The 20,628-nt window shown below is 55.5% G+C and overlaps 1 protein-coding gene across 1 annotated transcript in view; it reads right to left on the bottom strand.

Annotated features, from left to right (window-relative positions):
- PMEPA1 (prostate transmembrane protein, androgen induced 1) overlaps window positions 1-4,426 on the bottom strand; it is a 53,500-nt gene extending 49,074 nt beyond the window's left edge. Inside the window, exon 1 of the mRNA XM_079785175.1 lies at window positions 3,914-4,426. Within this exon, the coding sequence (XP_079641301.1) occupies window positions 3,914-4,025 (112 nt within the window). The 5' untranslated portion in view covers window positions 4,026-4,426. The remainder of the gene's footprint in view (window positions 1-3,913) is intronic.
- Window positions 4,427-20,628: the final 16,202 nt, after the last annotated feature.

The raw sequence follows: 20,628 nt of genomic DNA, 5'->3' as shown, positions 1-20,628 counted from the left end.
AGCAGGAGCAATTAGATCTTCTGTCTTGATAAGACTAAGCCCTCCCTGACCCCGGGCCTCGCGGGGCGGTGTAGCTGGCTTAACCCAGACCTCCTGCCCAACCTGAGGACCCACCGAAACTCAACCCCTAATCGCACCTCAAGCTAAGATCAGCCGTAAAATGCTGTGGGTTGAAAAGCCCTGCTGAGAGGGCCCACAGAGGGCACGGCGGGCCCTCGGCACCAAGATTAACCCAAATCCTGAAACACCCACTTTCCACAGATGCCCGAGCCTCTCCTCCCAAGAAACGCAAACCCAGGATGGAAACTGGACCTTCATCCAGAGGGAGCCCCAGCCCTTCCCGCACAATAGGCGCCAAACTGGAGAGCGAGGCAGTCTTCACAGGGACTGACTATGAGGGGACAGGGGATGTGGCAACTCAGATCTGCCCTCCTGCCCCCCCCTCTCCCCTCTCCCCCCCCTCCTCCCCTCCCCCCCCCCCCCCCGCCCGGCAGAAACCAAGACCGATTAGAGCCTGGGTCTCAGCCAGGGGCCCTGTCGGGGGCCCTGGGCAAAGTCTGCAGGTAGTTTGGGTTGTTACACTCAGTGGGGGGAGTAGAAGCTACTCTCACTGGCATCAGTGGGGACCAGCCAGGGATGCTGCCGAACCTCAGCACACAGGACCACCTCCCCGCCCTCCCAACGGGAATCATCTGGCCCAGGGCGTCCTAGTGCCGAGGCTGAGACACGGGGACTTCAGTGTTCAACGGTACACGCGTGTCAGGAGAACCGTCAGAACACTGGGCGCCCTGCATTCTGAAAGCTGTGTTGGACTACTGGTTTGGAACCAGCTGGAGAAGAGGAATCAGAGGCTCAGACTCCAGTGGTGTTAAACACCCAAACTGCCAAGCAGATCTGCCCACAAGGGTGCGGGGGGCGCCTCCCAGGGCCCTCAAGAAACGTTGTCACAAGAGCCAGCAGCTGTACGGCAGACAATTCAGTCTGCCCAGAGAGCAGTCAGCTTCTACCTGCCCCTAAGAGCAGAAGCGGGTGGAGAAAGACGGGGTCATTTCTAAGAGACACAGAAAAGAGGTCAACAAGAACGCCAAGAAAAAATCGTACCAGGAGAAATCCTTCTCAAAGGAAGGGGAGCAAACCCCCTCCCTGGCTGCCATCTTGGTGGGTTGTCACTTGAGCCTGCGGCTTTTAATCTCAAGACCCCTGCCTTTTAAAGAGTGGCGCGTTTTTCTGTGGACTGTGTTTTGGGAACAGCGAACTGCCATCAGACTCTCGACTCTCAGAAAAGATGGAGCATCTTGTTAAAGTCAAGTCAAGCCCATTCCAGATGTCTGGCCTCAGAGACCCCCTCCCATCCCCCTCCTTCCATGCTGCAAAAGGGATGCCACAGATTCCTTCCAGCCCCCCAAGTTCAAGGTGGGCCTACTCTGGAGCCCAAGTTCCAAATTCCAGGGACAGTGTGTGCACTCCACGAGAAATAAGCCGGTCGGGGTCTAGCGTGGGTGGGGGACCTGGGGCGAAGCTTTCCATCGCCACCTCCCCTCCCCTAGGATGATGGCATGGATCCCGAGCCCACGGAGGACCCAGGACCACTGGAGCCGGACCACCTCTGACACGGAAGCCTCCAGCCAGAGCTCGGAGGGCAGAGCCCCCATCTTGAAAGATGGTAGAATTTCAACCTCATGGTCACTTTTATCAGGTGAGGAACCTGAGGCCCAGGTGGCTTAAAGGCCCTAACAGGGGCAATCCCCTCTCATGGAAGAGCCACCTGAATGCTGCCCGGCAGGCCCCCTCCAGACGCAGCTGTAACGTTCCCAGCGCTGTTGTGTGAACTACCCAGTGGCCACTGCTCAGCTTCTTTCCTCTCTTCAATCTTTCCTTCCTTCCTCCCTCCCTTCCTTCCATCTCTTTGTATAAAGAGACTCCAGGCCCTCGGGCTTCCTCAGCAGACCCTTGACTGAAATCTGATTAGCACTTGCAACAAACTGTTACATTATACCTGGCTTTAAAGCTGCTTCCTCTGCCATGGGCTTTCTTCCCGCAAGCAGGGGGCCCTGTGAAAAAAGTACAGGCGAGTAATGGGCCGCCCTGGGCCAGCTCAGCGCCACAGGCCAGGGTTCTGGATGCTACCCTCAAGGGTCCCTGCAGGCCATGGGTTTACTGACACCTTAGTGTCAATCAAAATATTAGCCAAAGAAGGGGCAGAAATAAGAACGAGTGTCCTTTAAGTCCTGTACCCAAAGGATGGACAAGAGCAGTGTTAGACAGAGCCCAGCCCTCAAGGTGACAAGTTCAACACAACGTGGATCCCTTGGGCGGGAGGTCCCCCAAGCAGCTTTACAGAAGGAGGGGGTAAAAACAAGGCATGGAGCAGCAATCCATTTAGCACTGGGAGACTCCAAACATGTGCAAACATATTTTAATAATATCCTCGTGCATTTCATTAGCCTCCTGAGTTCACAAAGGGCCTTTGGGAAGCAATCTGGTTTAAATGCAACTCAATTCCGAAAACGCTGGCTCCGGGCAGGTCCTCCTGGCACCTAGCTGGCCTGGCGCAGGGCAGCTGGGGGAGGGGGAGCAAGGCTTTCAATTGACTGGAGGAGGTGGGGCGAGGTGAATGGAAGGACCCACCACCCAAGCCCGCCAGCCTGCCCCAGCAGGGCGGGTCACGGGTTATTTTTACCTCTTGAGCCTCACTGTACAGGCTCAGGGGCCGAAAGCTGTGGCAGCCGCCTTTGGAAACTGGCTTATGAGTCACCTAGTGACTGCCCTGGCTCGGCGGCAGCTGCCTCTTGGCTCCTGGTCCCAGCTGGAAGGCTGGCCATGCAGAGGGCTGTGTGGCCCCTCGCCTGAGGTGTCCAGGGGCGAAGATGGGGAAATGAAGTTCGGAGAGGCAAGAGGTCCTCAAAAGGGTGGCTGGGGGAGGGGTGTTGGCTAGAAAACAGGCCCCAGGGGGTGGCAGTCAATTCCCCATCCAACTATACCTCCACCTGGGTGGGCTATAGGAGGAAAGTACAGGGCAAATCAGGCTGAGCTTCAAACACCCCCCTCCCTACCCTCCTCTACCTCCCCCTGTCAGGGCAAGGCAGTCCCAAACACAAACAGCCCCAAACTTTGACTCATTTGTAACCATCGTCCCAGTCTGACTGAGCCAAGCTGTCCAGACAGGATATTTATAGGTACGTCGGGGACAGACACTCACACAATGACACACATACTCGGGATCCACCGCTGGGCCAGACCCACCAGCGCGAGCCCCGGATCCAGACACCTGGACACAAACGGCCCCCAGACCCCCAAGAGAGGCACCCAGCCCGACACAGACCTAAGAAGACTCACAAACACGTACTCCCGGGACAGACCGCGACTCAGACACACAGACATACACAGAGACGCACACTCCATAAACGCACAGAAGCCCACTTACAGAGACCGAGACACACAGTGCCACGCACACTCCAGACAGCCGCTCGGAGCCCCAGACACCTCGCAGGCCAGACAGTGTCTCACATGCCCGCCACCCCCCTCCCAGCCAAAGTTGATATAGAGCCGGCCTAATTGCTCCAACGCGACTGCCCCTTAGGGAAATAAAATGGAAACTTCACGCATCCACCCCAGCTATCTCTCGCCGGGCGCCCCGCCGCCCTCTACCACTCGGTCCCGGGTCCGAGTCCCTGCGGGCAGGGCGCGGGCAGCGGGGGCCGTGCCAGGCTCGCAGCGCCGCGGGACAAAGCCGGGCCGGCCGCCAGCTGCCGCGAGCCGGGAGGGCGCGCCCGGGGCGCGGCGGGCGCAGCCGGGGCGCAGGGCTCACGGCCCGAGGGGGCGCGCACAGCCCGGGTCCCCGCCCGCAGCTGCGCCTTGACTCGGGGTCTGAGCCCGATGGGGCCTCCGGGGAGGGGGGCGCGGGGTCACTCACTGATCTCCATGCTCTGGAACAAAGAGCGTTTGCAGTTGCACGTGCAGGAGACATTGGGCTGCCCAGCGGCGGCGGCGGTGGCGGTGCTGTTGACCCCCATCAAGCGGTGCATGGACGGCGTGGCGGCGCGGCGCGGGGTGCGAGGTGCGCGGGGGCGGCCGGGGGGGGCTCCGGCCGACGCCCGGTGCTCGGGCCCCGCATGCAGGAGGCGTGCGGCGGGGAAGGCGCGCCCCGGCTCGCCGGGCTCGGGACGCCGCCAAGTTTCCGGGGCGCCGCGGGACTCAGTGCGCGGGGCCGCGGTCCCCTGCTACCCCCGGCCGCCCCTCCGCAGTCCCCGGAGCGTCGACAGTGCCCGCGGGTGGCGTCCGGGAAATGGGCTGGCAGCCGGGGCGCGCGCTGCCACCGGGGCTGAGCCTCCGCTGCTGGCTTCCCCCAGCCGAGCGCCTCCTTCGCCGCCGCCGCCTCCTCCTCATTCAAGTCCAAGGAGATCGGGTTTCGCTCCGAGACCGCGGTCGGAGGCAGGCAGACGGTCTGACGTCAGCGCTAGACGGGGCTGCCGGTTCCCACCGCGCGGGGGCCGGGGAGGGGGCGCGCGCTGCGCCAATCCCCGCCGAGGTTCCCCCGCATCCCCTCCCCGGGCCGCGGGGCGGGGTGACGGGGAAGGGGGCGGGTTCTTAAAGGGCCAGAGTGAGGCGGCCCGCAAAGAACCGGGACCCGCGCAGCAGAGGGGCGTTCGGTCCCCTTTCCAACGGGGTCAGTTTGGGACCCCTGCCCTGCACACCCCGGCCCGGGGAAAGGGAGACTCGGTTTAGCCGCACTGCCGGGTGCATTCCCCGCCCCCTCGGCCCGGCGGGTTCTTGACCTAGAGTTTGGGAGGAAGCCTGGGTCCCCCAAAGGAGCTGGAGGTTCCTGGGGCTCAGGGCAGGGGAATTAGAGAAGGGGGAGTACTCCAGATCACCCATTGCCTGATTTCGCAGGAAACTCCCCACCTCCAGGTTTGCAGCCCCAGGAGGCCCCCAGCCCGCTTCGCCCCCGGCGCACTTTAACCGGATCCCCAGGAGGTAGGCTGGGAAAACTGGAGGTCCCGTAGACACGCCCCGGGCAGCTCCGACAAATGCCCGAGAGCCCTTGTCATGTAAATAGGAGTCCGGGACCAGTGTGAAGTCCCAGCCCGCAGGGCCCCGGGCGAATCCACACCCATTGTCTGCTGCCCCAGGGGCCACCGGCTGTGGGGAGTCGCGGCTCGCGAGTAGGAAGAGGTACTTTTGTTTCATTAAGTTTTAATTACTCAAATGCCAAGAACACCTCCTGGTGTAAAAAGATGTTGAAATGTTATGTAAGAGCCCCCCCCCCCCCACACACACACACACACACCCCTGCCTTTTGGCAATTTGGGGTGTCCCCTCCAAGACGCTTCCCTAAGTCTGTATTTTACATGGAGGGCCTACCCCGTGCCAGAAACTTAACCAATATGAACTCAACCTGGCACTTTCTGGGGAGGCAGGGTTGTTATTATCCCATTTCACAGAGCCGAAACTGACCTGGAGTCGTTGACTTAATCTCAACTCACACAAATGGTGGAGCCTGTGCGCGACCCAGGCCCTGGGGCACCTGCCCCCTCACCTGCCCCCCCCCCCCCCCAAAAACAAACAAACACACACACACATATCTAGTTCTTTAAATATCCACACGCCCCTGTAATGCCTGGAGTTTCAGTGATGAGCAGGGATTATTTTTGTGTTGGGGGGGGGGGGGGGGGCGGAAGGGGAAAGGGGTCCTAAAGTTATTATTTCCTTTCAATAGACTGGAACCAGCAGAATGGGGAGAAAGAGGCCTGGTAAGTGGGTGAGTTCTCCCCCTGCACTGCTCGCCAGGATGCCTCTTGCTCTCCTACCAGGGTGGGCAGGAAACTTTGTCTGGAGGGGTGAAGGACTGGTGGGAGCTTTATGGGGGAGCCGCAAGTGCCAGTACAGCAGAGGTCAAAGGCACTGACCATCATTTGTTTGGAGAAGTCCAAGCCCAAGGCCTGGATGGGGAGAGTGCTGAGGGCAGACTCAGCCCCCACCTTGAGGAGGGGTCAACTTCACCTGCTGGTCCACAGAGGGGGAGGGGATAGGTTTTGCTGCAATTTGGCCTCTGCAGCTTGGAGAGAGGCTGAAGGAGGTCCTAAGAATTCCTTGGGGGACCCTGAAAATGTTGGCTGGGCCTGGGGCTGACCTTGGGCCCCGTTCCTATCTGAGGCCAAGGAGACCACCACCACTGCCCCTCTTTTCAGCCATTCTTCCATTCATTCAACCAACAAACTTTCACTGGGCTCAGCTCTGAGTGCTGGGAATTCAGCCATGCCCGGCAAAACCACTGCCCTCCTCCAAGTCTCTCGCAGACATCTGTCCTGTCTGGTAAGCGGAAACACACACACATTGATTGTTTGGGAAATGAGGCAATCCAGGTTAAACCGCCAGCAGGCAAAAATAACCAGTTAATTCAGTAGATTAAAACACACACACACACACACACACACACACACACACACACCAAAAAAAACCCTATCCACATTGAGCTCTGGTCGATGGGTCTGGGGAAAGAGCACTGGCCATATTTATTGAGTACCTACAATGTGACACCACTGTTCTGATGATGGTGGCACCTGGAACTGGCTATTGGTCTCAGCCCTGGTTCCAAAGTTGGTTCTGCCCGGAGGCCTAACACAGGGTGTCAGGCACGGTGGTCACAACTGTATCTCCAAAGACGTGTGCCAGGCACCGCCCTGTGTGGTGCTAGGGATCAGCGATGCAGGGGCACACCCACCATCAGGCCAGGCGCATGAGGAGGTGTTACTGGCCCCGATGGGAGAGCCTCACTCTAAGGGGGTTGGGGTGTTGGGGAGGTATGGGTGTTGGCCCACCTCTGCTGAGCCAGCCTGAGCCCATGGGAGGGAGGCCACAAATCAGGAAAAGACGTTTCCTGCATTCTGTCAGTAAGAATTATGCTCCCCATTCCGGGCCAGACGCTGTGCTGGGCACTGGGCACGCTGTCCTCGTGTGGCATCGTGGGGGGCAGGAGAGACTATAAGCCCCCATGCAAACTGGTAGCTATACTAGGTCACTTCACATATGGCGACCATGAGCTAGCGGCCTGGAGGGGGGTCAGGAAATACCTGAAGAGGTGTTTTATTCCACTCATATTAACTGAGCATCTGCCTGGGGCAGTACAATTCCCTGCCCTCCTGGGACTCATTCTTGTGGGTCTGTAAACACCTAAGTCCAGGTGATGGCTTCAGAGGGACAAGAGCTGGCAAGAATACAAAGGGCCCTGGCTGGACCCAGCTGGAGCCCAAGGGGTCAGGGTGGCCTCTCTGGGGAGGTGGGACAGCTGAGAGGGAGCCTCATGCCAGGGGGCACAGGTGCCCAGGCCAAAGCCCTTGGTGGAAGAGGAATGAAGGGATCCTCATGGTCCCAGGAAGTCTGGGATTGGGGACACATTGCCCAACCTGGTTGGTTACGGGTCATGGGATTGTGAAAAGCACATGTGTCCCCAGACGACTGCTGGGGACACGCCTTTCTGAGCCTCCAGACAGCACGTGCCCTGTCTGCCCTGAGTGTGGGTTGGATCTGCCACAGGGGGGACCTTAGAGAGAGAAAGTCCAGTCTAAGCCAGTCAGGAGGCCTTGCTGGGCTCGGAGGCAAGGCCAGCCGGTGCAGGTACCGTGCCCCGTGCTCTGTTTAATGTTCTACTGTCACCATCTTGAAATTCTTAATAATTAATCACTTTTGAACAAGGGGACTTGCAGATCCTGTAGTCGGTCCTACTGGGATGCCGGCTCTCGTTGGCAGCCTGGCAGCAGGCCGGGAAGCTGGGGAAGCCAGCATGGGTTTTGGCCCCCACTGGGGGTGGCTGGCCATGTCCAGACTGCGCCTGCTGGGCATTGTGGAAAGTGCTGGACTGAGTCAACAAAGGGCGGCAGTGGTACAAAGCAGATCTCAGCCTGCTCAGGGCCAGCCATGTCCCCTCACCTCCCGCCGCCCCAGGCCTGAGGACAGAGCTGCCTTTTCAGAAGCAATGCCAGACGTAGGGTTTAGGGACCTCTCCTGCTGACTTCCCAGCGCTGGAAATCCAGCCAGCTGACTCATTTTTCCCCCAAGTCCTGCCTGTGGTTTAATCGGCCTGTCAACTTTCCCAGATTTGCATCTTTGGACTTCATGTTTTATTTTTTTGTCTTGTTTTACTTTTAATCAGTAACAAGAGCTAATGTTCATTGGATACTGCCTGGGTGGCAGGCCCTGCATATTCGCATATTCATCAGCTTCATCATTCAACATATATGCCTCCGGTCCTATAGCCAGCCCGCAGTACCTCAGTGCATCCCCACCACAGCCCTGTGAGGTCCCAGCTACTACTATTCCCATGTGACAGATGGGAACACTGAGGCATGAGTGAGATGGAGTGGCATGTGACTGCTGGCACTTTTTCTGCCCTCCTCACCTCTGCCGGGGTCTCCTGGCCTTCCTGCTGGCCTCGGGCAACACTGGCCCTGGGCTTCTTGGAGGCTCCCAGCTGACCTCTGCAGGGAGGGGTCAGGTGGAAGTGGGCTCAGGTGGAAAGAAGGTGGAGACCAACTCAGAGAGGCAACTCTGATATCAGAACCTTGTGTGTGAGTGACTTTAGCAGGTCATTTTGCCTGGATAATCCTGAATCTCCTCCATGCCAAATGGGGGTGGAAACAGAATTGCACAGTGCGTGTGTGTGTGTGTGTGTGTGTGTGTGTGTGTGCGCGCGCAGTAAGGCCTCAGCACAGTGGCCAACAGCACTGACAATGTGTGTTTGAGTGTTCACTGTCTGTCTGCCTGCCCTTGGTTGGCAACCCCAAGGGCCCAGACAGTCTGGCTTGTCCCAATGCATCCCAGTGGGTGGGATGATCGGGGGCTGCCATACTATAGGTGCTTGGCAAACCTCAGGGGAGTGCATGAGCAGCACCCACTCACATGAGCATTTGGGGCTACCTTAATTGCTGATAATTCCATCTTCCTTTCTTCCTCACTCCCTCCACCCCCATACATCTCCTTTTGTCCTGTCCCTTGAATACCCACCTAATGACAAGCTTCTAAGAAAGTATTGGCAAGCCAGGCACCTGGGCCAGCACCTACCAAGAACAGGTACTTACCTGGTACTGGAGCAGAGCCAGACAGTCTTAACCATGAAGTCGATTCGTGTGTGTGTGTGTGTGTGTGTGTACTCTGTGTGTTGTGGGTCCATGGGCGCCCATATGTGTGTTGCATATATATGTGGGGTGTATATGTGCTGTGGGAGGTATATGTGCATTGTGTGTTTTGTTGGTTGTCTCTGTGTGTTTAGGTGTTGACACAGGAGCTTAGCGCTTGGACAAACGCCACATGGTTGAGCTCTCCAGCAGCGAGCCAAACAAGCTCTGCCACATGGTCACAGGTCCCTACCCCCACCCTCCCACGGGAGCCATCTCCTTCTCTCCCTCCAGCTTCTCATTCCCAGGAGGGAACTGGTTTCCACAGAGAACACAGGGCTTTGGGACCAAGGCAGGGAGATGAGGGGTAGGCAGAGGGAGAGGACAGTGGAAACATTAGAGCCAAATCCTGTCTTCTGACAGATGGGTAGACTGAGGCCCAGTCAGGGACAAGGCTTAGCCAAGGTCAAGCTGCTGGTGAAGGCAGAGTTGAGCTAGAAGACTGTCCGTGACTCTCAGCCCAGGCCCCGCAGGGCACACGATGCCCCGTCAGTCCCTACAAGGGAGTGGCACACAGAAAACACCCTTGCCATCATGTTCAGTCCCCAGCCAGAGTTAGAGATATGGCCCCCTCCCCTCTGCACAGGGAGCCTGTGCCCTTAGGGGGCTTGGAACACATGTCCAGGAGCCAACCTCAAAGGTGATGAAATGTCACTGCCCTGTGGAAAGGGCCCTGGGGACCCACAGCTGGGAGCATCAGTGGCTCAGTGCACATCTGCTGAAGGAATGCAGGACCATTTTGCAATGGGAATGAGGCCCTTAAAGTGTGAGCATCCTCATGCTCTAGTTCCCTTTCTACAACACATTTTCAGGAAATAATGAGAACTGAGTATTAAGGACAAAATATTGATCCTATCTTCATTTTTGAAAGCAAAAAGGCAATACAATTAAGGAAGGGTGGGGGGGGGGGGGCTGGTTAAACAAAGAAGGTCAAAGATAATCCAACGCTTAACAAGGATGTTTTCAAAGATTATTTGGTGGAAGAGAGAAAAATCCTTTATAAAGTAAAGTTTAAAATAGGCTGCAGAACTGATCCCAATTTTGTACCAATAAAATTATATTAAAAAAAGACTGAAATGATATATGCCAAAATGTTAACAGCAGTTCGTTTTGTGGAATGTACATTTCTCTTATACTGTTTTCTGTATTTTCTGCAATGAACGTTAATTTAAAAATTTTTAAAGGTTACTTAAAAGCGCCTCTGAAGCGACACCCGCCCACGTCTTCCCTGTGGTTCCTTTAACTCCAGTCAAGACACAGAAGAGGCGGGGGTGCCAGACACTTCTGACATCACGGGCAGCCCGAAATGACACAGCGGGCCGGCCAATCCCAAGTTCGGATTCCGGGAGCAGCTATTTGATTGGACACAAGTGCGGGCGGCTTCGCCCAATGACGGAAGAGGGGCAGGAGCCCGGGGGCAGCGTGGGTTTTAAATCCACGTGGTGGCGAGAGGGCGTGGCCGCGGCGGCTCCGCTTCTGGGGCTGGTGTCCGCTCCCCGCTTAGAAGTGCGGGGTGCCGTCCTCCACGCCTCCTGCCGTCCGGGGCCTGTTTGTATCGGCAGGTATCTTACAGGATCTTCTGAGGTCCAGTGGCATCCGTCCATTCGCCGGACGTTTACTGAGCATCTACTCTGTGCCAGGCAGGGTCCGGTGGGATAACAATCCATGAGAGACGCTGTGAATCCCACCTTTCTATCTGAGTAACCGAGGGCAAATTTTACTCTCTCTCCTCCTCCCCCTCCCCCCCCCCAACACCCCTCTGCTCTACCTTAGTTCCTACTCTGTCTCCCCTACCTGAGCTCCGCAGGGGAGGAGGTGATGGGGGTGGGGGTGGGGGGGGTACCTTGTGGAAGGATCCATGGGAAGGATCCGCCCCATGGTTCATGCTCCATATATACTTGTTGCATAATTATCTCAAAGACCAAGTCTTAGCACAGTACTAATACAAAATGACATCTTATAAAACTTAATACTCAAAAAATTATGCCTTTCTTCTCTAATTCGATATTCACACAAAGAAAAGTTAGGTGCTGTCATTATCCCCGTTTTACAAACGTGGAAACAGAGGCAGAGGGAGGCCACGTAACTTTTCTAAGGTCCTGTGGCTGGAAGGTGGTGGGGCTAGAGTCAAACCAGGTCTGTTTCCAGAGCCCTTGATCTGAACCACCACTGCACTTCTCCAGCACTCACCAGGAACGCTCTGCCTCCAGGCCTGTGCTACTGGGAAGCAAGAGAGGAGGGAGGCGTAGGAATCATGCGTGTAGGGCACAGCCAGGTGAGCTGGGGTCCTGCCACCCCCCTCATTGCCCAGCCCTCCGGGCTGGCAGAGGTCAGAGTGGTGAATAGACTGGCTGCCACTGGGGCATACCAGGCCCCTGCTAGGCTAGGATGGGGGTACTCTGGTGGGCACGACAGGCCCATTCTTGCCTCATGGAGCCGGCCGTCTAAACCGGCAACCACTAAGGTGGCTGCGGGCATCTGCACGGGTGTTTCCAGTGTAGCTGACGGGAAGTTGTGGGGTTTTTGTTTGTTTTTTGTTTGTTTACATCAAGCTGCGGTCCACCTGCTTCATAGAGTCCATAGCTTCATGCTCCCGGCAGCATAACTGCTTCAGAAATTGAGGAGCAAGCTAAACATCACGGCTTTCCATTCAAGACAAGCCACGTCATTTGTGGAGCCCGGTGCAAACTAAAGATGTAGTTCAAAACCATTGCGTGTCAAGGTGACAGAGCAGGGGCAGAGTCCCATATGACTGCACACATCCCACCCCATGAAGCAGGCCCTGCTCCCCACCAGGGGTCCCTGATCCTGCAACGTCCTCCGGAACCTCCCTGGCTGGAGGGGGTCTGCCGGGAGCCCACGGAGAGGGGAGTTTCCGGAGGGGCCAGGGAAAGGCACCTGCGGGGGCGTGGTCTGTGTCCCTGCGGCTCCCTTGGGGGTCCAGGTTCACAGATCCACCCTGCCGCCTGCCACACAGCTGCCGGTTCTCCCCTGGACTTTCTGCTGCACTCACTGCTGAGCCGGAGGCTCATCCTTGCTGCGGGCATAGTGCTTTGTTCCTTTTGCTCTGCAGCACGGGTGACCACCTCGACGCACCGTTCACCTGATGATTACCTGATTGATCTGGGTTGTTTCCAGCTGTTGATTTTTTTCAGACAGGGCTGCCAGGGGGACTCGGGTGCTCACTGCCCTCAGAGTCTGGTGACCTGGGAGGCAGCTCCCACGTATTGGGCCTCACAGTGGGAGCGTCTTCCCTGGTGCTGGACGAGGAGGCGCTTCCCCAGGGCGTGGGGAGGAAGTTATAACGCACTTAAACCTGCCCGGTTACTATAGGGCCTGGATTTGAATTCAGACCCTTCTGGCCCTGGGGTCCACCCTGTCAGCCCCTGCACCGTCCTGTGACAGGAGGAAGAGAGAGCTAAGCCCTTGTCTGTCCCGGAGCCTGGAGTGTGATTTTTAAAAGCAGCAGTAATGTCCTATGACTTCTTTCTTGAAAATCTTTTATTTTTGGCCTGAGACAGCTAATGCGTGGCCAGGGTATCCAAGGAAACCAGGATGCTTGGAGCAAGCTGTACCAAATCTCCATGCTGAAACCATCAGACGGCTAATCTGGGCCTCTCTGGTTATTTATTTACTTTCCATCCCTCTGTATCATTTTACACTCTCCTGACCAATGAGACCAACAGATACACGCTTTTCAGGGCGTGCGGGGATGGGCCTGCCCTTTTGGAATGGGGGTGGGGGTGTGCTCGCTGTCCCTACTTGTGAGCTCCCCAGGTGAGGCATGACACCCTAGGTCTGCCTGTCACCCCACAGGGGCAGATCCCGAGTTTCACCCCAAGTCTTGCTCTAGGTCCGGATCTCTCAATGGTGTCACTATTGACATTTGGGACCAGATAACTCTGTCTTGGGGGCTGTCCTCATGCTCAGCAGCGTCCGTGGTCCCTAGTCCCTACTAGATGCAAGTGGTGATGTCCCCTGCCTGTGACAACCCAAACTGGTCCCGCACATCACCACACACCTGCTCGGAGTAGGGTTGCCTGATAAGTACAGGACACCCAGTTCCATGTGGATGTCAGATGAACAACGAATCCTTTTAGTATAATTATGTCCCAAATGGATGCATAAGTATGTCTCATGCAATATTTGAGACATATTTATAGTAAAAAAAAATGTTTCATTGTTTATTGAAATTCAAATTTAACCTTGTGTCTTGTACTTTTATTTGCTAACTCTGCCAACCTTAACTAGGGGGCAAAATCACTCCAGGGTGGAAACCATGGCTCTCGAGCTCGGGTTCTTAACCATCATGCCTCAGTTTCCTCACCTGCAAAATGGATGTAGTATCAGTACTGACCTGGTTAAGGTGTTGCAGACACTGATGGAGCCGAGGCTGTCAGCGGTAGCACGTGGGGCAAACGCCCGCTGCTCTTCTTCTCTAGGGGATATGTGGGGCCTTTGTGATACCAGCCAGGCCTCTCTCTTTCCCCCGCTCTCTGCCCCAGAACTGGGGTGGGGACTGCTACACAGCAAACACACAGGAGCAGCCCCTGTCCAGGGATGGGCGGTGGGCCAGGCCCTGCAGCCTACATCATCTTTAGAAGAGAGCCTTCTCCTGGGGCCAGCCCTCAGCTCACAGCCAGGTCCTTCTTGGTGCCCGGCCCTGTGCTGAGCACCAGGGGGACAACGGTGCCCAAATGCAGGCCCGGGCACTGCCTTCCGGGAGCTGGGGTGGCGTGAGCAGTAAATGACAACTGTGATGCAGGTTCTATCGCCCCGCCCCAGTTCCTTGTTCCGCGAGGCTGGGGTTGCTCTGACACCTCCTTGATGTCCCTCACCCCCCACATCCCGGCCAGTGGCCAATCCTGGGGTTCTGCCCTTACATTTAAAGACTAGAGGCCCCAGTGCACAGATTCGTGCATGCGTGGGGTTCCTCGACCTGGCCAGTCATCAGGGCCAATCGGAGCTGTCTCACCCAGCCTCCATCGGGGCCATCAGGGCTGGCCAGCCAGGGGGGGTGGGAGGGGAGAGAAGGTTGGCTGTGGGAGGGCACTGACCCAGGGGGCAGCTCCTGTGTTGAGCATCTGCCCCCTGGTGGACAGTGAGCATCATAGCGATCAGTTGTTTGGTCATTCGGTTGCTTAGGCTTTTATATATAGAGGTAGGGTTACTGAGGCGCCGTTGACACACATCCTTAGCGTGGGCAATGTGGTCAGGTGTGACTTATGTGAACACGGGTGAAGCCATCCTCACAGTCAAGAGACTGAACATCTCCATCGCCCCAGAAGGGCCCTGTGTCCCCTGGTCATCTCCCTCCACCCCCCTCAGAGCAACCGCCGACCTGCTCTGTCACCGTAGATTGCTTTGCATTTTCTAGAGTTTTATGTAAGCATGGATTCGCACAGTCCAGGCTTTTTTTGGTCTGGCTTTCTTCACTCGATATGATTGCTGTGAGGTTGGTGCATGTTGTGTGTGGCTTTTATTTCTGGGTGGCATTCTCTGGCATGGACCCGCCCCAGCTTGCTCACCCAGTCACCTGTCGATAAACCTACCTCTTTTTTTACGATGCGACTATGGATTGCAATATGGCAGGCACACAGAGAAGTGCACCGATCACACCGACCACAACGCGAGCACACACACCTGTGTTGCCAGCAGCCAGACGGAGAAGCGGCATGACCAGCGGAAGCCCCTGTGCCCTGCTGGCCGCGGCCTCCCCCTCAGAGGCCGCCCCCACCCTGTCTTCTAAGACGAGGAAGGTGCTGGTTCGGGAACTTTGTACACGTGGGTCATACAATGTGTTCTTTGTCTGCATCTGGCTTCTTCGCTCACATTCGCCCTTGTTCTCCCGTGTGTCCCAGCTTGTTCCTTTTAGGGCTCAGTGGTGCTCTGCGGCGTGGCCGTCCCCGGCCTGTTTACCCAGCCTCCTGCGGAGGCCGGTTGGGCTGTTGCCAGTGTCTGGCCATCATGAATATTGCTGCGATGAACATTTTTGTACAAATGCCTCTCTCTCTCTCTCTCTCTCCCTCTCCCTCTCCCTCTCCCTCTCCCTCTCCCTCTCCCTCTCCCTCTCCCTCTCCCTCTCCCTCTCCCTCTCCCTCTCCCTCTCTCCTGTCTCCTACTGGTCCTAATCCCCTTGAGGAATAAGACTGTCTCTTACTTACCTTTGTAACTTGGTGCCATGAACTGCAGTCACAGGCCCCTGGCGGAGCTAAGTGGACGGATGACTTTATTTCATTAACCAGAAGAGCACTAAGTGTGAGAGCTCCAGCCCTCACTTCCTTGCCGTGTCTGGGTGTGTTCTGGCCCAGGCAAGCCAAATGCAGGGCGCTTCAACTGCGGGACGGTGACGTGGTGCTGAAAACTGGGTTACAAACGGGGAATTTAGGATTTGGCTCCTGTCTTTCCCAAGCTGGCCTTGTAGGGCAGTTTTCAGGGCGTCGCCGGGTCTGCCACGCAGGCCTCTCAGCAGAAGGCAAGGATTTGCCCAAGGTCTCTGCTCAGCATCTTTTCCATGAGGTCTAGCAGTGGAGCCGCCAGATGAAATAAAGGACACCCACTTAAATTTGAATTTCAGTCCAAGAATGAAGAAATGAAATATGACCTGAATGCGACTGAAATCCAAACCTGACTGGGGTTGTGTGTATTTATTTGCTAAACCCGCAGCCGGTGTAGCAGAGCTGAGTTGGATGAATGAACAGATGAGCTTGTTATAGTTAGCTATCGCTGCGTAACAAACTACCATAAACGAGCAGCTTAGACAATAGACATTTTTTATCTCACAGTTTCAATGGGCCAGGAGTCTGGCATCTGCTTCAAGATCTCACCTGGCTGAGATCCAGGTGCTGATGGGCTTTGTGGTCTCACCTGGATTCAAGGTGTGGGGCTGGGAAAGAATCCGCAACAAGGTCCCTCAGGCTATTGGTAGAATAGATTTCCTCGTGGCTCATGTGGGGCTCGTGGCTGCTTCCTTCTTCAAAACAGTAGGAAGAGCAAAGTCTAGAGGGGTCTACTGGGAAGATGGGGGTCCTTCAACATAATGTGGTCACAGGAGTGACACCCGTCCCCTTCACTGTCACCAGGGGACCGGTTAAATAAACAGCGGTACCTCCACACTCTGGAGCAGGTGCAGGAATTACAACGGGGCTGTGATTTCTCTGGACCTAGAGAAAGCAAACTGCACAATTTTCAAAATGAAAAATAGCCAAATCATTTTTTTTACATCTCCACCCGCCCCCAATTATAAAAACAATCCATGCTCACGGCAAAATAGAAAAAAAACAGAGAATGTAGAATATTACCGCCCATAAACACTACTTTTAAGATTTGGATGCATTTTCTTCCAGTTTCATTTCTGTGCATATTTGCACACATGGGGGGATGTACATATATATTTAAATAGATATTGAAGCCAAAATAGAATCCCCGCGGGTGCCTGGCTCTGCCCTCTCGCCTCTCCCCGCCCCGTGCTGATGAGTGCGGATTTATCGTCTTCGAGGCGACGGAACACGAGTGACTGGATGCAATCCCCGATGGGTGGACACGCAGATTGTGTCTGGTTTTCAGAGGACACCCCTGTGTACCGCCCTTTGTGTAACTGGGGGTTCTAGAATCAAGGGCATGAAGGTGAGTTTGGGCTCTTCCCCTCACCCACCGTTTCAGCTGGGACACGTCCCTAAACCTCTTGCTGCCTCAGTCTCCTCATCTCTAAAATGGGAACAATAACTGGACGTACCTCCTGGAGCTGCTGAGGAGCCAGTGATTGGAAAGTCTGAGGATTGCTCTCGCCAGCCCCGGAGGCACTGGGGGTTCAGTTTGGATTTGCTGTAGGGAAGGTGCTTTGGGGACTTGAGGACCCGCTGGAAAGTGGAGAATGGGGATAGCATGGTGATGGCTAACACTGTTCACCCTGCCTGGGGCTCTGTTCTAACCCTTACCCACCATCCAGTGCTCAGGGAAGCCTAAAATAAATTTTAAAAATAAATACAAATAAAGCACGGCTTGGTAACATTCAAGGGGCACCTCTCCTGTCCCCTAGCCATCCCAGCGGGAGGACTGCATCCCCTGGCTCAAGTGCTCAGAGACCTGGTGTGAGACCTGGAAGCTCTGCTTGAAAAGTCACACTGGGAGCCAACCTAAATGCCCTGTGATCAGGACCTGGGTAGTTCATAGTACAATCGCACGGGGGACACCAGGGAGCTGCGTGGGGCTAGAGCTGGGCTGGGAAGTGCGGCCCACTGCTTGCCTCTGTAGGTAAAGTTTTATGGGAACAAGCCATTTTGTTTACATTTCGTCTCTGGCTGCTTTCAAGCTGCAAGGGCAGAGTTGAGTAGTTGCGGCAGAGACCAGATGGCCCACGAAGCCTAAGATAGTTACTGTTTGACCCTTTTCAGAAAAATCTCGCTACATCAGTACACACCGTGGTGGGAGGCTCTGCTCGTTCACTGCTGCCTGGGAAAAACACTGACAGCAGGGGGGATGCAACAGCAACGACTGCGTGATTTCTGCTTTGTGAGGAACAATGCGCGACAACAAAGCCATGGAAACATGCGTGCAGATGGGTCTTATAGGTGCACAAACGTCTGAAAGGATACACCCGATCTGCTGGGAGTGTTTCTGCTGAAGTTTGAGAGGCAATATACTTTGGGGAGCATTAACTAGTTGCTGAGCACTATGCTGCATACACACATTCTCTCACTTTAAAAAATATATATTTATTAATTAAACTAGAGGCCCGGTGCATGAAACTCATGCATGGGGGTGGGGGGTGTCCCTCAGCCCAGCCTGCACTGTCTCCAATCTGGGACCCCTCGAGGGATGCCAGACTGCCCAGTGGGATCGGGCATAAACGGGCAGTCGGACATCCCTCTCACAATCCAGGACTGCTGGCTCCCAACCGCTCACCTGCCTGCCTGCCTGCCTGATTGCCCCTAACTGCTTCTGCCTGCCAGCCTGATCAGCCCCTAACCACTCCCCTGCCAGCCTGAGTGATGCCTAACTGCTCCCCTGCCGGCCCGCTTGCCCCTAACTGCCCTCCCCTGCTGGCCTGGTTGCCCCCAACTGCCCTCACTTGCAGGCCTGGTTTCCCCCAACTGTCCTCCCTCCCCTGCAGGCCTGGTACCCCCTAACTGCCCTCCCCTGCAGGCCTGGATGCCCCCAACTGCCCTCCCCTGCAGGCCTGGTCCCCCCAACTGACCTCCCCTGTAGGCCTGGCTGCTCCCAACTGCCCTGCAGGCCTGGTAGCCCCTAACTTCCCTCCCCTGCTGGCCTGGTCGCCCCTAACTGCTCTCCCCTGCTGGCCTGGTCCCCCTCAACTGCCCTCCCTTGCAGGCCTGGTCCCCCCCCCAACTGCCCTCTCCTGCCAGCCCGGTCACTCCTAACTGCCCTTCCTTGCAGGCCTGGTCACTCCCAACTGCCCTCCCCTGCTGGCACGGTCACCCCCAACTGCCCTCCCCTGCTGGCACGGTCACCCCTAACTGCCCTCCCCTGCTGGCCTGATCGCCCACAACTGCCCTCCCCTGCTGGCCATTTGTGTCCACATGGGGCTGGCCATCTTGTGTGTTGGAGTGATGGTCAATTGGCATATTACCCTTTTATTAGATAGGATTGATTGGGGTGACATTGATCAACATGAACATATAGGTTTCAGAGATGTATATTACACAGTATGCCCACCACCCAAAGTCAAATCTTCTGCCACCTTATATTAGGACCCCCTTCTCTCCCCTTCCCCCCACCTCTGCCCCCGCCAGATTCTCTCACTTTTACAAGAAGACTATGAGGTTGGTGCTAGAATGATGTTCTCTTTTACAGACAAGACAATAAAGGCACAGAGAGGTGAAGTCACTTGCCCAAGGTCACACAGCTTTCAAGTAGCAGAGCTGGGATCCGAGTGTGGGGGAGAAGGGCAAACACTTCTTATTTTACAAATGTCTCTATTGTTTGACAAACATGAAAAAGAATAAAACATGACTCAGTTGACACAGTTCCTGTCACTACCTACTTGATCGCAGGCCCCTCTGAGGCCTGCCACCGCGGGTGTTCATCCAAGTGGGGCTCACAGCGATTTCTCAGGAAGGTCTCGGCAGGACCCTAGACCTGCGCCGCAGGTAGGAGGGACCCCCCTTTAATTCAGGGCCTCCAAAACTGAGGGTGCATTTTCAGGGAAGCTGAGAGCTCCCCGGCTCTGCCCAGATTTTCCAAGGCATTGCGTTTCATGAGTGTTATCAAACGGTGACATTTCGGAGTGCAAGTGGGGTGGTTGTTAATATGGATTTGATGGTGCTAAAATGATTAAGCATGGCAGGCTTTTAAACAATGGGTTCATAAAAGGTGTTAATAACTCCTAAGTGCCTCGGTGATATCATAAACTGCTCCCAATTAGGTCTCTTCACTTCTCTTTACTCAAGGAATGAGCAAGGACTTGCTGGAAGGCTGCCTGAGCCTCTGGAGCCTTGGGGAACAGCGAGGAGCTGGGCCCAGTTTGGGAAACTATTAGCGAGGCCGGGAGTGTGCTTGAGCTTTCTAAAGGAGGACCCACTTCAGGCTTTTCAGAAAGAAATGTCCAGGAAACCCCAAGAATGGGGCGAAGGAGTGAGGGTGTGGCTCTGGGTCCTCAAGGCCATTCCAGGTTGTGTCCGGCAGGCTGCCCTCCCCCCCACAACCCAGGCAGCAGTGATGCGGGGGCTTAGGCGGGGGCTGTATTTGAATCTGGCTCCACTACAGTCTCTGGGTCAGTGTGGGCAGCTTGCCTTCCTCCATCTGTGCAAAATACAAATGCCCGGCCCCTCGTTCAAGGGCTAGTAAGACTTTCAAGGTGGGACAGCACAGCGTCAAAATAAGCATGGAGCCTTTCCGAGCCTGGGCCCTGTGACTGTACGGTGCATGCCCACGATGCTGGTCCTCCTGTGCCCTTGATCTCCCCATCTGTGAAATGGGCTTAGACACAAATGTCACTCAACGTTTTCTAATAGTCACATTAAAAAAGTAAAAAGAGCCCTAACCGGTTTGGCTCAGTGGATAGAGCGTTGGCCTGCGGACTGAAGGGTCCCAGGTTCGATTCCGGTCAAGGGCATGTACCTTGGTTGCGGGCACATCCCCAGTAGGGCATGTGCAGGAGGCGGCGGATCGATGTTTCTCTCTCATCGATGTTTCTAACTCTCTATCCCTCTCCCTTCCTCTCTGTAAAAAAAAAAAAAATCAATAAAATATATTTTTTTAAAAAAGTAAAAAGAAACAGACATTACTTTTAACAATATATTTAAAAGTTATGTTTAACCTAATGTATCCAAAATGTTACCATCAGACATGTAATCAAATGAAACATGATCAATGAGATACTTCCCATTCTTCGTTTGTTCATCTCAGGCAGTGGAAATCCAGCAAGTATTTTACACTTACGGTTCACCTCATTTCAGACCAGCACGTTTCCAGGGCCACACGTCGCTGCCACACGGCA

Source organism: Cnephaeus nilssonii (assembly GCF_951640355.1).
Source record: "Cnephaeus nilssonii genome assembly, chromosome: 11".
NCBI classification, from domain to species: domain Eukaryota; kingdom Metazoa; phylum Chordata; class Mammalia; order Chiroptera; family Vespertilionidae; genus Cnephaeus; species Cnephaeus nilssonii.
Note: the sequence above shows the minus strand (reverse complement) of the source record. Positions and strands in the feature narration are given on the sequence as shown.